The sequence below is a fragment of the Dermacentor silvarum genome, chromosome 1, assembly GCF_013339745.2.
Source record: "Dermacentor silvarum isolate Dsil-2018 chromosome 1, BIME_Dsil_1.4, whole genome shotgun sequence".
In the NCBI taxonomy this organism is placed as follows: Eukaryota; Metazoa; Arthropoda; class Arachnida; order Ixodida; family Ixodidae; genus Dermacentor; species Dermacentor silvarum.
Window position 1 is genome coordinate 81,700,876 of NC_051154.1, and position 12,046 is coordinate 81,712,921.

Below are 12,046 nucleotides of genomic sequence, written 5' to 3' on the forward strand. Positions count from 1 at the left end.
CTTATGCCCGCCATATGCTGTGAAAGCGTGCAAAGGTTAGCCGAAAATGATTGTGGCTCAATCTCGCGCGCGCTAGGGAGGAAGGCCGGGAGGAAGCGCGCCGTCTTCCATCGCGCGCGAGGCAGCAGAGAAGGGAGAGGAGGAGGGGGTAAGGGGGGAGTTTAACCCGGGCGAGGCTAAGCGCTGCCGCGCGGACCCTATATATCTTGAAAGCGATCTGCGGTGGGTATAGTCTAGGTGTGCCGAGGGCTAATGGCTTCGTGTGCTCTGCGTCCTTGCCGCTTAGTTCGCGCTGTAGCGAAAGGAAGCACGAAGGGCAATTCCCTCGCTGCTGCTGCCGCTCTTCCTCACGCAAGCGTTTTAACAGTGTCCACGGTCATCAAGGGAGATGTGCTCATGTTTGCCTGTGCGCGCGTGACACCATGCTTGTTAATTTAGGTAGTAAGCAAATGTTTCAAGGCTTATGCGGCCGATAAAACAAGTAACCTTACTTCGCATAGTTATCTCTGCTATCGCAGTCGGTGCTTCGCTTTTCGGGCGGAACTGTGACTTTTTTTTTCTATATCCTACGGCTATGTGAGCTATAAACACGTATATTTCTGCGTCTATCAGTTATCTTATTTCTTCGTGCTCGTTCAAGGACATTTAAAAAGTATTTTGCTTCTTCGATTCTACGAATAGCTATGGCAGATAAAGAAACCGTTAAATTTTACACAAAGTGTCATCCTGGTAAATTTTTACTTACCTACAAGTGTCCGCTCCTCCAGACCACACCGACCTCGTGTGTTCGTCAGAGAGGGAGAAGTACGTGACGCAACACATCATGATTTTCTTCAATGCTAATGCTTGATTACATTCCTCAAAATTCAAGGGACCTGGAACAAGAAGACGAATTGAACGCCACCATCTCCGTATACAACGATAACCGGTAAAAGCTCTTTCGTTCGAGATAATCTGGCAAATATGAAAAATTCAATGACGAAGAAAGGGACACGTTGACACGAGCGCAGAATAACAACTGTTCATGCGAGAAAACTTGTTAAATATGAAAAGTTTTTTGAGATTTAGGGAAAGATAAGTATTGACGCGTCCTCAAACGACTGATTGGTCTATTAAGTCGATGGGGGCCAACGTGATCGTGTGTTTTCTGTAGATCGTGGTTGCTCTTTGTAGGCACGTTGCCAGCGCGTGCTCATTAGTATTTCTATGTAACAAGTTTTCTCAGTCAACTCTCAGTTAGCCTGCGCTCGTGTCAGCGGATCCCTTTCTGTGTTCTCGGTTGAGGCCGCGTTCAAGTATAATTTCAGCATTAACCCATATATTGACAAAAAATGAAACTGGTACTGGCAAACTTTCCATTCTGCCCATTTATCTGCTGGTGCAGCATTTTTTTTCCCCTTTCATTTTGTTTTTCTGTCTATCGTTTTTGCATCATGATGTCCTTATGTGTGCTATAATTGATTCACAAGCCATGAACAGTGTTTGCTATATTTTTTTTTTTACAATCATACTCAGGCCATTGTGATACTTTATAAGCCACCACTATCACTGCGATGGAGGCCGTCTCCGCGGCCGAAACTTCAGTGAAGTCGCTGTTTGTTCCACGTGCTTCTTGTAATTTTTGTTTGTTATACTGGCAGATTTTGTGAATGTACAGCCGCATACATCAGATTACACATTCCATAAACTATCTGCGATTTCCCTGGTTTTGTAGTCCTCTGTAAAGCGCATAGTTGCCTAACAGGTCCGTAAATAGCCGATAGAGTTTTCTTTACAACACTTGGCGCCGCAAGAAAACCCTGTTATCGATAACGATGTATATATTTATGTAACTACGCTGTGCGCACGTTCCTGGACATGTCCCTGATAAGCCCGCAATCCACCTCAAAGTTGTGGAATAAGATGGGGCAGCGCTGGCCACTTGGTAACATTAGACCGTAAAGTCTCTTATGTAAGGACTACACGCGAGTGCACTCGTGCATTGTAATTTTTTTTAATTAACAAGCAAGTTGCTGTGGACAAATGAAACTCGAACGGGATATTAAACAGCAGGACATTTCTTAGAAGCAATAACTCGAGAGCATGACCACACGCTAGTTATGGAAGGCTGCTTATGCCTGTACTAAATCCCGGCCGCGGTGACCGCATGTCGATGGGGGCAAAATGAAAAAACGCCCGTGTGCCGTCCATTGGGTACACGTTAAAGAACCCCAGGTGGTAAAAATTATTCCGGAGTCCCCTACTACGGCATGCCTCATAATCATATCATGGTTCTGGCAAGTAAAACCCCAGAAATTAATTTTTAAATGTCTATACTAAGATAGTATAGTCCTCTCACTAAGCGTACAAACCGAAATCATATGCACAATACACGAACTGGTGAAAACAGAAATGAAAAAGGCGCTGTAATCAGCCCTAAATTGGTCGCTTTTCAATGGTCCACGGTGGTGTATTTCCTGTAAACCCGCGTTGTGATGATGGGACTCAAACCTGGTCTACAGCCCACCTGAGGCACTGTACCACACGGATATCGTGCGATAACTCAGAGGTTGCTATCTTCTGATATCAACTAAACACCTCTGCTATGCTGCACGGGTTCTGTTCGCGAGGCGGACGCAGAGTTTGCCACATAAGTCTAGGGTACTCAAGCGTTGGAGAAAGCGAACTCTATTGTAGGATAAAGGTGGCTTCAAGCGCAAGGAAACAGGAGGACAAAAGAAGGCACATTGGATGCACCTTCTTTGGACGCGCCTTTTGTCCTCGTGCTTTCTTGCTCTCAACCACCCGTGTCAAGATGTACAACAAGCCCACATCGCTACCTTTGTCCATTGTAGTCCCTTTGCGTTCGTTTGCACGCCCGGCGGTTTGTGTAATCCAACGCTTGGGCACCTCAATTTAAAACTCTATTGTAGCTGGCTGCACAGCTTGCGCGTGTCTGCTCTCTATGATTTCCGTTGATATTTGGTGGGACTCTCCATACCTCTTCGAAAATATACTCGGATCGAAGAAGCGTTCAATTGTAGGACTTAAAGCTGCCTGCGGGCGAGGTTACAGACTGTCCGACAAACTGTATAACAAGCTACGAAAAAGGAACCCTACATTCTAAAACAAAATCAACGAGGCATCTTTCTAAGAGCATTTCCTGCATACAAAAATCTAAATTCATGCCGCGGTACCTGTGAAGTCACGTAATCTGAAATGTGGTGGCACCGTTTAGAGGCGTAAATAAAGGTCTCCTTCCTGAACAGACCGATTTCACGACGAGTTTTACTACGCCACCACTGCCGCAAAGAATACTGGTTTTAGTAGCCCTCAGCGGGCTAAAGGGCAACTTTTTTACGAAGCATGTGTTTGTACCACGACAAGTCCGCTTGTCCCTCGTGATCAAAAGGCAGAGATGTAAGAATAAGAAGATTCTGTAGGAGAGGGCTCGGGCGTACACGCACCACTCGAATTTCGCCGGAAATTTCCTCGAAAAAAATCTGCCTCCGCATTGTCCTCGGCATTTATCTCAATGTCGCCTTCAACCCAAGTACAGCGGGAAATCGGCAGGGACTACTGTCATCACGACGTCGACAGGGTCACTACGCATGTGCTCTGAACGTGGTGAAACCGGTCTGTTGTGATTTTGTCGGCAAATAGGTCACGTGCTCCGTGGTAGAAACGCCGTTATTTCAGGGTGGCATACTTTTGCTGCGTCTCGTGAGTTAAAATGTGGTCACTCAGGAAGAACATTTGGCACGGATGAGGTTCAAGAAGGCTAGGAATAAAAACTGAACATACTCATCGACGGCGTGCATTTGACACTGTAGATGTTGCTCATTAGTTCAGGACAGAATGTTCACGGTGATGACGAGCGGGTCCTTAGTTTGGTCCGTAGTGTGGCACTTGAGCTCCTTCCGTGCTTCCTCAAAGCACTTCTTGTAGTCGTAGTAGCACCTGAGACAAAGGAGGATGCATTCTGTAAGTGGGTCTGTTAGGCCGTACACAAGAGGCTACGTGATGGTGCAGAGCATGGGCTCCAGCGAGGAAGAAAAGCCTCTCCTAAGCGTTCGTTCTGGCAAAGTGGGGCGTACAGTGATCTTTATGGTATGTAATATCACGGCCGGAGTCGACTTCGCGCCGGCTTTCCCCATTACGGCCTTATCGCGGATCAGTTTGCTCTAGAAGAAGCAGATGGCGCTTTCGGCGGCGCACTGCACGTTGCCTCATCGAAAGTGCATGAATACGAAATCATTGCCGCTTCTGTGCTGCTACTGTGCGATCAGCTGTCGGAGCTGCAACTGGGGGTTCACTAACGCACTGTGCTCCATTCATGCTGCAAAATGTGAAACGGTAGGGGGAAGACGTGTGCAGTAGTTGGCTGCAAAAACATTAAATAAGTACGGAATGAAAATGTGTGGCCAAGTTCACGGACCACTGCAACATAAGGACTGGACTGCCTCTATTGTCGTCCTTCAAGATGCATGGCTTTCCTCGAGGACAAAAATTTCATCCGCTAGCGTTGTATCGCTAACCTCCAAAGAAATAACTTCAACCCAGGAACGTCGTGAAGAGTGAGTACCGCTCGTTACACAGTGACAAAGGGAGTAGCGCCGCTTCCTGGCATAGTAAGTTTATCGCACGTTGTCTACACACATCCACTTCCACTCACACGTGAACTTAGGCCCACTATATCACCAACGTATCAAGAATACGTGAACTGGTGCACAGCCATCATAAAATTTCAAGTAAACTTTCTTTCATTAGAGCACAACGTTAAGGAAAGCTCGGCAAACAAATTTTCAGCTGTGATGGCGCTCTAAAAAACAACGGAATATGTTTTACCGTCGCTATTATTTTCCGAACTGTCACATTACTCGGACATTTTCTCTGACATTGCCCGTAAGCGAATAAGTGGTCAGCGATTGTAAATGTGTTTATAGTCGGGCGCCAGTGGTTGCGTTAATTTTGCATAGCAGTCTGAATGCGCAGCAAAAGCTTCAGTTAGTAGCTATATGGCTGCTTATGTAAGGCCCGCACCCTTAAAAAAGTATGGTCCTTACACGAGTAAATACGGTAAGTGTCATGTACAGGTAACGTGGGAATGCGGTAATAGGCAGTCATGTATCGACTATGTCTTGTCTCTAAAACGGTTTACGAACGATTAGACCAAATGACAATAGATGAACCACGTGTAACGACGTATAACCTTAATCTTCAGTACAGATACCGACGCAAGACAGGAACGAACCGCAGCAGAATACTTAAAAACGAATTAATAACAAATTTCAGGGATTACAAAAGACATAGTGAACATGAAAAAGACATGAAGGCTTTTCATGCGGCACTCGGAGATTACAAGAAACTGGAGACGTCACGCAGCAGGGCATAAGAAGAACACGGCTAAAGCGTCGTTGAAGTGGAAAGAAGAAAGCACGTAAGTGGTGGAACAAGAAAAAGCAATCTATCGAAAAGCGTAAGCAGGTGTGTATGGGTTTTAGAGAAGCTAAAAAGTTTGCATTAAGAAGGGATACTGCTCAGATGGAACAATTACCGGCAAAAGAAAAGGGTGACAATGGAACTAGTGGAGGAAAAATTTAAACGTACAAGTTAACTTTTGGTGCATGGCATTCGCCAAAAAACATAAAGGCTCACCAAAAAGATTCTGGAATAATGTAAGGGCACTAGAATCGCCAACTGAAAATTGGCGAGCCTTTTAAAAGAATAAAGACATTAACATATTCGAAGGAGACGACGCGCTGGGGCACATGAGAGACGTCATTAGTGATAACTTTGGCAAGAAAAAAAAAAAAAGACGTAGTCTAGACTTAATCAGATCCAGCATTTCTATTGTTCTGTAGAACTCTATCTCATGATCCAGGTGCCCTGTGACTAATTGAACTAGATAAACGTACTCTTACACCAATTATGAAGGCCAATCACGAATTCCCGCTATCTTCCTGGGCTATTGAACATAACCTTAGTCTTCTGCATATGAATCTTCAGGCCGGCTCTTACACTGTCAGCTAAAGTCCTCAATCTTAGTTGCAAGTCATCTCAAGCATTGCTGAACAGGCCAATGCCATCTGCAAACCGCAGGCTGGTGAGATATTACGCGTTGATCTTCGCACCTAATCCTTCCCAGTCTGAGAGCATGAATACTTCTAAGCATGCAGTGAATAGTATGAGAGGTTGTGTCTCCTTGCCTGAGCCCTTTCTGAAAAGGTATTTCCCCCATTTTTCTGCGAAGAACTAAGATAGCTATGGAATATTTATACAGTGTGTTCTTTTCTTAACAGATTTTTTAATGAAAAGGCTATAACGTAGCGAACATGACAGTTTTTGCAGAGGAGCTCCTAAGCGAGGCGGACATGCTTTGCCTCTGATAACGTGTGTTTTAGAACACTAAATAAAAATTTGTTAACTTTTTTGTAGAGCCTTGGGAGCATTTGTTTATCTGGCGAATTATATGACGAACTTCCAACTTTCTTAACGCTATTGGAGTGCGCTTCTTAACGTTATTGGAGTACCGAGTGTCGTGGTAAAGCCTGGTAATGTTTCCTAAGAGTACTCAGAAACCACCAGTCAAATGAGCCATTAGCTCGCTTCGCTGTAAAGAAACGAAAATGAGTGGGATTTGTGAGAGCGGGATTATGAGACTATGGAAACGTGAAGCTCCTAAGCCTGGCAATGTTTCCTAAGAGTACTCAGAAACCACCAATCAAATGAGCCATTAGCTAGCTTCGCTGTACAGAAACGAAAATGAGTGGGATTTGTGAGAGCGGGATTATAAGACTATGGAAACGTGAAGCTCCTAAGCGAGGCGGGCATGCTTTGCTTCCGGTATACGGGAGCAGTTGCGCTTTCACCAAGACATTTATATCTACTGGTTGCCCATTATCTACTGGTTGCCCATCCTCCTCGAGTGTGCACAATTTTTTTTATAGGCACTTCCTGACAAGAGCAAGTGGATGACATCTAGCAACCATTTCGGCTTACTGAATGGTTGGACCATTCAGTGGTTCATTTTAACTGCACTTAATGTGAGGATAAACTGTTTTCAGAATTACAGCTTTAAAATGTCATGCTTAGAAAATGCTGCGCAGTAGCAAATGTAGTGGCGCGACGGGCACGGGCACATATCAGGGGGATTTTTTAGCCTCCGTGTTGGGACGTTTATCTAATAATGGTTGGAAACTGTAGTGGTAACATGTTTCTTTTATAATGGTAATAGACTTATTTAGCATGAAGAAAACGCGATACCTCTGAAGTCCCGCTGAAGCGAATGCACTCCATGACTGCCCTTCCGGTATACGGGAGCAGTCGCGCTTTCACCGCAGACATTTATATCTACTGGCGACCTATTACCTACTGGTTTCCCATCCTCCTCGAGTGCGCACAATACGCAGCTCGTTCGTGTCCTGCGTCGTAAACCCGTCAGGTAGCAGCTGCAAGAGTTCAGCCACTCCGGCAGCTGAACACACACACACACGCTCATAGTGTATGTGTATATAAATTTCATTTCTGTGTACTTTTAATTTCTACATTACATTTCAAATTTAAAAAAAAGTAATTTACCCAATGCGTTCGTTGTTGTCAGTGTCTGTTGGCTTCGTATGATGGTGACTTAACAAAAATCGGGCCCCTCGGTTCCCTTTCTTGTCGTTCCTATGTTTATGCAAGGTGATCACGAGTAAGCATATCGGTCCAGATAAACGACTGTTCCTTCAATACTTTTCCATAGAGTGGCTCTGCCTTTTTTTAACCGATGCGCCTGTGAAGGTGTTCCTACCCTCAAGAAAACAATTGTGTGCATAGAATAGTTGCGGGATTCCAACACAGGAGAAATCAAACATTCCCGTTTTAAGTGCGCCCATGCAAGCGTAAGATCATCTCTACTCTCCGGGCTTTTGTATAACTTCACTTCTGAAAAGGTCTCAATCCATAGGTTCCACAATTACCATGCGAAGATTATGTGAAAGCCTTTTGTTCGCCCCATTCTAGCTCAAAGAGATGAACTTACTTGCATTCGGGTTTCTGCAGCTCCAGATTGGTCTGGAATGTGATTCCACATGTGAAAAAGCGCCGCAGCAGCTCCTTTCTGTCGCACTCTTCAGGGTACTTGTAAGACGTATTGATGACAAGACACGTTGTCTCAATGGTGCTGCCACTGGTAAAGGGTGTCGTTGTCGAAGGGTACTCTGCTTCAGTTGTGCTCGAACCGGTATATGTTGCGCTTTCGGCACTTGATGTCGTCGTTGTCTCAATAGTCGTCGAGTATGTACCAATGGTCTTTCGGGTTACGTGCGGCGGTGGCGTTGTAGTCGAGGTCGTCGTAGTTGTGCTTGACGACCACGTTGGTGATCCTGCGAGATAAAAACTATGGAGCGATGAAACTTTTTGTGCGCGTGGGCTCGCTTACCTGTAGGACATATACATTCTGGCCCACCGATACCACCGGGTCCACCAGGACCGCCTGGACCGCCGGGTCCTCCAGGCCCTCCTAATCCCCCAGGCTCTCCTGGTTTGGGTCCATTCGGGCCGTTGGGACCTCCTGGACCACCGATACCACCGGGCCCGCCTGGACCTCCTGGACCGCCGGGGCCCCCTGGTTGTCCTGGTTGTGGACCACCGGGTCCCCCAGGACCTCCCGGACCCCCCAGACCTCCGGGCCCCCCAGGACCTCCGGGCCCCCCAGGACCTCCGGGTCCATTAGGACCACCGGGCATACCTGGGGGCTGGCAAACTGCCTGAGCAGGTCCACCGGGCCCGCAGGGACCGCCCGGGCCGCCGGGGCCTCCCGGGCCGCCGGGGCCGCCCGGGCCGCCGATTTTACCGGGCTGGCCACATTTGTCGATTATTGGGTGTGTCACGGGGATTGTCAGGTGCGGGGGTTTTGTGGGCCGCACAAGTTCGTGCTCGATCCCGCACAAGCGGGCATATTTCGTCAGCAGCACGCTGTCGAAAAAGCTGGTGGTTGGCTTGATTGGCACGTCCGTTTGTTCGCAAAGGGAGTCATGATAGGCGTCCTTCGTACAATTCATGAACTCACGAACAAAGCTGGAATGAATGAATACAAAGTCATTTCAACACTGCTTCCGCGGATTGTGTTCTAGTGTACACGTTAGTTTACAAGGCGAATTGAGGTTCAGATAATTTCATAACAGCGACGCTAGTTCAAGGCCTCCCTTGCAAGTCACTGTTCACATTGTACACGCGTTGCGTAATATACGCTGCTACTTATGTCAAATGTGCTCCTATATTCCCAAACTCACCCGATGGGTGCTTCCGCCCCTTCCTAAGTTGTCAGTTCACATTCACTGAGTTGTGCGATTTAACATCACGAAACTGCCCAGCGGGGGTTATGAAGTTGTGCAAGAGGGCTAAGCATGGCGAAGCAGTCGAATATTTGAACAAGGGGATAGCTGTCTCATGCTATGATTTAATTCATACGCTTTTCGTTGCTTATATGTTCTTGGCTATAGAATCCTGTTATTTGGGCCGTTGTCTACAGTATACAGGGTGTTTCACGTAACCTTAGCCAAACATTAAAAATATGCGAATGCCACATAGCTGGACAGAACCAATGTAATGTTTGCCGTCGATTGGAGATACTGAGATTATTTTTGCATTGGCAAGCGCGTCTTTGAGCCTGCGTCTGTTTGTCGGCTCTGATTAGCGCGGCAACAATTCCGCGCGTGCTCCTTGCGTGCGTATTGAATTTTGTCGGCATCTGCGCCGCCTTTTACATACGGCTGCTTCCTGCTGTGCATGCCCGATCCCGGTACGCTCCGGGCGTGCACGGAGAGAGCGGGCGCAGCACTTCTTGAGGCCTATGGCGAGTTTTTAACATGCTGCAGAAGCAATTCTGGGGTTTTACGTGCCCAAACCACGATTTGAGGCACGCCATAGTGGGGGACTCCGGGTTAATTTTGACCACCTGGAGTTGTTTAACGTGCACCCAATGTACGGTACACGGGCGCTTCTGCATTTCACCCCCATCGAAATAATGTGGCCGCCGTGGCCGGGAATCGGTAGTCCGTGTCTCTCAGACATTTTTTTTTCGTTAGTTTACTGCTTGTGGTTTGGTTGGTGTTAATATAGCAAATGCTGCAGTACTATTATTCCCACTTTAGAATTATTTTGGGCTCACAGAATATTACAGAGCAAAACTAAATATGTCCAGCCATATCCAATCATGCAACCAGGCCAGTAAAATATAGCCCAAATAGTTCTTACTGTATTTCTCTTTAATTTCAACGCATTCTTTACTTACAAGCGTTAATGTCTACATGTAAATACTCTCCACGAGTTGTTCGCAATGAGCTCTAGATGCTTTTTCGTGAAATGGTGCTACTCGGAGCCCCTTTTCTCACAAGGCCATTATTTCCCCGTTCAGTATGTTTAGTTGATTTGAAATTGTCGCAGATTTTCATTTTGACTTCTTTCGAAGAAAAAAGCTATGAAAGCGCGTATTCATTTTGTCGCACACCCACTTGCACACTTCATGCTTAATTAATGTAGCACCTTGAGGAAAAAGCGGTTTCCACCTGGGCCGGTGTATACGGTGGCCTTTGCAAAAAAATATCCAAGGCGAAACGTTATTGAATAGGTAGCCAGAATTTGTCCGCAGAAAAGCAGCTCCAGAAGGCAGAACAAGATAGAAAGAATCACACATATACTCCTATTGCGTTATTTTAACACAAGGTAGCCCAGCTTGAATAGAGATGCGGCAATCTGGCAACACTGCCGAAAAGCTGACAAAAGCATGCAAACAGCACAAACTGAGGTGTGTCTTCGACTTGGAGGCACCAATTTATCAACATAAAACAGTGTCCACATTCTAGTATCTGTCGATAACACCGCACATTATTAAGTACGCTTTATCGAAAGCGCAAATGTAGCATTAGGAACTATAACGAGTTCGTTCATATATTCAGGACTATTTCGTGCATACGTAGTTTCAAAAGATATACTTCATGAGAATGCTGACTATCCGCATAATACTGAGAGCACACCAAATGGGCCCCTGACACCGACTTACACGAAATGTGCCTCAGCGTATAGCGACAGCGATGATTTACCTTCGCCCTCCACTACTCTGCAATGAAAGGTGTCTGGACAGAGCCTTTCGATAGAAGTGTTTCAATCTGCACACGGGAGGGCGCGTGGCATGCACACTGTGTGTGCATACCACAGTGCAACGAGCGCGCATAGGCGCAAACCTGCGCAGGCGTATGGTGATGCCTGGAGATGCGGCTTCACGTTGTCTGCTATGTTGTTTGGGCCCACAAGCTTGCGTTGAGGTGAAGCAAAGTGTAGCTGATAGCACCAAGCTACGTGGGCCACGCCTCTAGGCGTCAGTGCAGCTGCGCACTTTGATGAGCGCGGTCAAGCTCGTTGCGCTGGTCCTCAACCGAGCGCAGTCGCGGGCTCCCGTGTTCACAGCCACACACACTAAGTGGGATAAAGATAGTTCACGGAAGCGTTACGCCGTACAGCTGCGCAGAAGCAAGAAAGAAAAGGTGTCATACTGGCACACGGCTTTGTCCATTTTGTCGATCTGTTGCCCTTCCACTTCTGCATAGAATCCAACGGCGCAGTAGGAGTACAGGCGAGCCAGCATGGTGTTGTTGCATCCTTTTTGCTGTGAACCTGAAAGCAGGTCGACCTTGCGCATCACGTTCTGGAATGATCGCCCTATCAACTCGTGCGCTTTCCAACATTTCCGGCACCGCACATCAAGTCATTGCAGTAAAAGTTTTCTTCTCAATTGGGGGTCGCAACGAACTATAGACAAACCATCGCCCTTTTGTGAAATAGTGCGACCATCAAGCAACAGAAAAGCAGGTTCGCTGCCCCAACTGGTTGTAAAGAAACTGGCATGAAAACGGACAGGCCGAAAGTGTTCCCTCACTTTTTATTCTAAAGACTGCTTTCAAGCACGCTGATACAGCGAGCTCCGGCCTATATCGGTGATTTTAAGCCAAATCTCAGCAACGTCTTGACCGATGTGTTGTCGCTGACGTGTTAACCAGCTTCGAGTTGTTCTGTAGGATTAACT

General features: G+C 46.7%; 1 protein-coding gene across 1 annotated transcript in view; it reads right to left on the minus strand.

Annotated features, from left to right (window-relative positions):
- Positions 1-747: 747 nt before the first annotated feature.
- The window catches only part of LOC119448518 (uncharacterized), a 55,157-nt gene continuing 43,858 nt past the window's right edge, over positions 748-12,046 (minus strand). The window contains exons 16-20 of the mRNA XM_037711789.2: positions 11,517-11,637; positions 8,405-9,042; positions 8,006-8,348; positions 3,784-3,939; positions 748-875 (exon numbers count right to left, since the gene is read on the minus strand). Of these exons, the coding sequence (XP_037567717.1) occupies positions 3,828-3,939; positions 8,006-8,348; positions 8,405-9,042; positions 11,517-11,637 (1,214 nt within the window). The 3' untranslated portion in view covers positions 748-875; positions 3,784-3,827. The remainder of the gene's footprint in view (positions 876-3,783; positions 3,940-8,005; positions 8,349-8,404; positions 9,043-11,516; positions 11,638-12,046) is intronic.